The sequence below is a fragment of the Triticum dicoccoides genome, chromosome 3B (assembly GCF_002162155.2).
Source record: "Triticum dicoccoides isolate Atlit2015 ecotype Zavitan chromosome 3B, WEW_v2.0, whole genome shotgun sequence".
Classification (NCBI taxonomy): domain Eukaryota; kingdom Viridiplantae; phylum Streptophyta; class Magnoliopsida; order Poales; family Poaceae; genus Triticum; species Triticum dicoccoides.
The window spans coordinates 411,372,258-411,377,393 of NC_041385.1; the positions used below are offsets into that span (position 1 = coordinate 411,372,258).

A 5,136-nucleotide genomic window follows, 5' to 3' on the forward strand; every position below is an offset into this window, starting at 1 on the left:
GCTTCTAGGGTTTAGCCTCCTTGATCTCGTGGTAGATCTACTCTAGTAATACCCACATCATCAATATCAATCAAGCTGGACGTAGGGTTTTACCTCCATCAAGAGGGCCCGAACCTGGGTAAAACATCGTGTCCCTTGTCTCCTGTTACCATCCGCCTAGACGCACAGTTCGGGACCCCCTACCCGAGATCCACCGGTTTTGACACCGACAACGGGTGTGTACGCGTCACTCCATCCTCTCTCTCCCCTCTAGCCAATACCAGACGAGACACAACCAACGGATCTTCACACAACAGAAAACAACCCAAGCCACGAAATATGTAGGACCAGGATCCAACGCGGGCCACCCGTCACTTGTGTGTAAAGGCAGCGACATGTGTGCAAGCGTCAGGCAATATGCTCCCACCAACAGTTGACACTGCAACCACGACGCGTGGCGCGCGCGGCGCGGCCATCCGCGCACCCAAAAATGGTTCACCCAGCCAATCAGGTAAGAGGCCGAGCCCACAGGTCATCCTCCCCTATGAATGCACCGCGCGGTCAAAAGGAAGAACGAAATTTTCAACGAAGATCCAACGTCAACCAAGCCAAGAAACACCGGTTTGACCAGCATCCGATGGCCCAAATCGTAGCAAATCGAGGGAGCTTTGTGGAGACGAGTTGGCTAGCCTCATTATATGTTAAAATATAGCTTCAAAAAAAGAAAAGAGGTATCTGCTGAAATTTTGGATAGACAACTGAAACGGCTGGGCCACTTGGGCTGAACAGGCGAGGGCCCGAACTCGAGCACCCGGCTTGTGTAACTGTGCACTGCAGAACAACAGGAACCCCTAAAAAAAACTGCAGAACAGCAGAAGCCTACGAGAACCAGCGTCCAGCCGACCAGCCGCCGCCGCGCGATAACCGGAGTTAATGGAGACGCCCACCCCATGGAGGGTCCTCGAGTTCTACAGCGGTATCGGCGGCATGGTACTCATATCCTCCTTCTACTTCCGTACTGCACCTGAATCCTGCGGCACATCTAACGGCGACTAGGGTTTTGTTTTGCCGCCTCCTTTGTTCGCAGCGGTACTCCCTTGCGTCGTCGGGCGTTCGAGCGGAGGTGGTGGAGGCCTTTGACATCAACGACGTCGCCAACGACGTCTACGAGCACAACTTCGGCCACCGCCCCTCCCAGGTGCGTCCCGATCCCCCAGAAATATATAAGCCCTGGCAAACTTGGATCTAGGCGAAAACCGGAAGTTTCTTGCTGTGCTAACTGTTAAGCACTACTGATTCGTGGTGGTGAAAATTTTAGGTGACGAAACTGGGATATGTATTGTCCTGATACCGGTAGTATCTCGACTAGCAGTGAGGATTAACTGCGCCCATCAGTTTATTTTTTTACACCGCAAGTACCCTTCTTAGCATGTATGCATTGTGCTCTATGCAGAATTTTCTCATACATTTGATTACTAAATTGGAAGGAATACTTGAAGAATTTATTTGAACTGACTACATTGTTAGAAAGAAGTTGACTATAGGCTGGTTGGATTTTTACTGATGATTCATCATGTCATTGTTAGATACATAAATTAAGGCATACACGATCTATATTGCAGCAGAGGAACATGTTAATTTTGGCCGCACTACATCTACATGTACTGTTATGTCACTGCAGGGAAACATTCAAACACTCACTGCTGGTGATCTAGATAAGTACAAGGCACATGCATGGCTCCTTTCTCCTCCATGTCAACCATACACACGGCAAGGTTTGCTTCTGGAGCAGCTTCCTTTTGACATTACCTGCTTCAGTTTCAAATTTCACTAATAAGTGGATTGCCATGCAGGACTTCAGAAACATTCAGCTGATGCTCGGGCATTTTCATTTATAAAGATTTTAAACCTTATGCAAAACATGAGCTTTCCTCCACAAATGTTATTTGTGGAAAATGTTGTCGGATTCGAGGTTTTTTTAAGCTTAAAATTATTTGAATCACAGTTGACTGTAGTATTTGGACCTCTATCAATATCAATTGCTTGTTACAGGTGTCTGATACACATGACCAGTTGTTAGCGGTCCTTTCAACTCTCAATTTCAACACACAAGAATTCATCCTAAGCCCCTTGCAGTTTGGTGTCCCATATTCTAGACCGCGCTACTTCTGTTTGGTAAGAACTTGTGCATCCACCTGCTGTTCCATTGCAATCAGTCGGCATATCTTAGCAACAACATGTCATGGATCTTATTTACGTTATTATCTCAATTCTTCGTCACTCTGGAAGCCCCAAAATGTGCAAAATGAGCGTGAGTAGATTCAAGGAGTATGTTGCTTATAAGTGGTAAAAATATGAGTTTGCCAAGCACCTAGAAGAGATCATAGCTAACCATAAGAAACTATTCTGGGTTTCCAGTTTCTTCAGAAGTGGGAAACTTCAGGAGACAGTTCCTGAGGAATTCCATAACTATTTAACCATACTTTATCTACAGGCAAAACAGGAATCTATGTCTTTTCCAAATCCATCAGTCAATGACAAGCTGCTTAGGGCACCTACATGCCTAACATTGAACACTATGAGAACTCAGATTAGCTATGACCAGAATGAAGATGATCTGGAAGTAGTATGTAATCCAATAAGAAACTTCCTTGAAGCACAGAGTATTGGAGATAAGGAATGTTCAGCCATCATCTCTGACTGTAAGTACAGGTCTGCAGTTTGTATTTAAATTGTCAGGATGTTTGAAGCAGCAGGTCCACCAATGTAGTTTCAGCGCCACTCTCTATTATGTAGTTAAGGAGGCTGATGGATGCACTCTGATTGAAACTGCTTCACATGACTACACAGTTCCACTAAGCTTGATTGAACGGTGGGGAAATGCTATGGGTATCCTTAGTTCCTTCTTGACACTTGTCTTCATAATGGGTAGGAATGTACTTCTGCATACATGTTATTGCTACCTTTTTGTTAACCAATGCTTCACTGTGGTGAGTTGGTGAATCCTTGACTGTTTGTAAGATATTGTATACCCTGAATCAAAACGGTGCTGCTGTTTTACTAAAAGTTATTATCGCTATGTGAAGGGCACAGGCTCTGTACTGGTTACATCTAAAGTAAGGCTCTTCTCTTGCCTGTCTTCAGTTCCAGTCTTCAGTTTTTTTTCACCACTAACCCTCTGGTGTTACCTCATTATTTTCACGATTCCTTATTTTGTGATAATATTCTTCAAATTATAGAACCTCAAACCAGTTCCAAAAGAGAACCTTGAAATGTCTTCACTGAATGAGTTGGGTTTACGGTTTTTCACCCCTCGAGAGGTGAATACTTTCTCATAATTTCACATATATTTACATACTTCTGTTCTCTTATGATTCATAGCATGTGGTATTCATTTATTTTCCAGGTCGCTAATTTGCATTCATTTCCCCCGAGTTTCCGTTTTCCGGGTCACATAAGCCTCAGACAACAGTAAGTGTTTTTAGTCCCACCTTTCCCTCTGTGATGTGAATTCAGGAAGCTACGTTTTGATCATGATTCATCCAGTAATAATGTGAAAGAGTCAGTCATTTGTCTTACTAGAAATCATTATCCACTAGTTGAATGACACTTTGCTCATTTTGTAGGTATGCCATGCTGGGTAATAGTCTGAGCGTAGCGGTTGTGGCTCCTTTGCTGCGCTATCTGTTTGCCGAGACATAGACAAGTTCTCAATCATTTGGCAGGTGATATTGACATTGGCCCGCCATCTGATATTTGTCAAAATCTTGCCACACTTGAGTTGCAAGTATGATATTTTATCCATCAGTTTTTGTGTGTCTCCAATCTGTGCATTGTTGTGAGTTGTGATCATGCTCATCCTTCACGCCACGGTGCAGTTTCACCGAGCTTGAGGACTTGCGGTCAATTCGCCGACGGCCTAGCAGGTATTATAGTGAAGAGGTGGGTGCGTCCAAAATAAGGTGGCGTGTACCGATGTACGGCCGAAGCTCAGCCTTTGGATCTACTGTACCAGATACCACTGCCAGTCCCAAGTATTAGCGGTCGACCTCTGTGTTGTGCCTTCCACTCCACAGCCATATTTATGTTGCAACATTGCATGTTTTGAGGTCCAGTTAGTAATGTGATATTTTTGTTTAGGGCAAGTGTAATGTGATACTCCCTCCGGTCCTTTTTACTCTGCATATAAGAATTGTTTGAAGTCAAACTTCGTAAAGTTTGACCATATTTATATGAAAAAAATTCAACATCTACAATGATAAAGTTCTACAACATGAAAATTTGAGCTATGACGCATCTAATGATAATGATTACACATTGTGAATGTTCGTATTTTTTTTATAAAATTGATCAAACTTTACGAGGTTTGTCTTCAAACAAATACATAAACATTAACGCCCACATGTCGAATATACCATACATGTGGTGGATATCGGCGTCCAACAAATATTATATGCAAACTAAAAAGGACCGGAGGGAGTACTATGTGATGACATATCGTGCAAGAAATGGATGCACATCAAATCCCACTATGTACATCCACGAGGTACATCCACGAGCCTCGGCTTTCAATTTCAAAAGTTTCTGTTCAACCCTTGTGAACAACATAGCCAGTCGTGTCCATCATTTTACTCGATCATTTCCGAGAAACACATCGCCGTCACTTCATTTTCACCCGTGATCTCGCTCCCCCAAATATTCTAACATTCTATAAAGTTCAACTCGAAAAGGAAAAAACATTTTATATACAATTCAGAAATGCATCGTGACCTGCAAACTGAGCCTAGCTCAGATGGTTAGACTTCTTGTGATGGAACCTGTTGGAGAACGTAGTAATTTCAAAAATTTCCTACGCACACGCAAGATTATGGTGATGTATAGCAACGAAAGGGGAGAGTGTTGTCCACGTACCCTCGTAGACCGAAAGCGGAAGCGTTAGCACAACGCGGTTGATGTAGTCGTGCGTCTTCACGATCCGACCAATCCAAGTACCAAACGTACGGCACCTCCGAGTTCAGCACACGTTCAGCTCGATGACGTCCCACGAACTCCGATCCAGTAGAGCTTTGCGGGAGAGTTCCTCAGCACGACGGCGTGATGACGGTGTTGATGATGCTACCGACGCAGGGCTTCGCCTAAGCACCGTTACAATATTAC

At 43.9% G+C, this 5,136-nt stretch overlaps 1 protein-coding gene across 3 annotated transcripts; it reads left to right on the forward strand.

The window, feature by feature from the left end:
- The first annotated feature begins 814 nt into the window (after positions 1-814).
- LOC119276248 (tRNA (cytosine(38)-C(5))-methyltransferase 2-like) lies at positions 815-4,210 on the forward strand. 3 transcript variants are annotated; one of them, XR_005136444.1, is made up of 12 exons: positions 815-969; positions 1,067-1,177; positions 1,661-1,754; positions 1,833-1,951; positions 2,032-2,154; positions 2,474-2,681; positions 2,776-2,868; positions 3,001-3,095; positions 3,219-3,299; positions 3,386-3,450; positions 3,606-3,766; positions 3,858-4,210. XR_005136444.1 is itself a non-coding variant. In XM_037557277.1 (12 exons), the coding sequence occupies exons 1-11, from the start codon at positions 913-915 to the stop codon at positions 3,679-3,681; spliced, it is 1,122 nt and encodes a 373-aa protein (XP_037413174.1). In that variant the 5' UTR covers positions 815-912; the 3' UTR covers positions 3,682-3,704; positions 3,858-4,210. The 3 variants fall into 3 exon arrangements, 2 of the variants coding, with proteins under 2 accessions (XP_037413174.1, XP_037413172.1); XM_037557277.1 differs by having other exon boundaries at positions 3,606-3,704; XM_037557275.1 differs by having other exon boundaries at positions 3,606-4,210.
- The last annotated feature ends 926 nt before the right edge of the window (positions 4,211-5,136 follow it).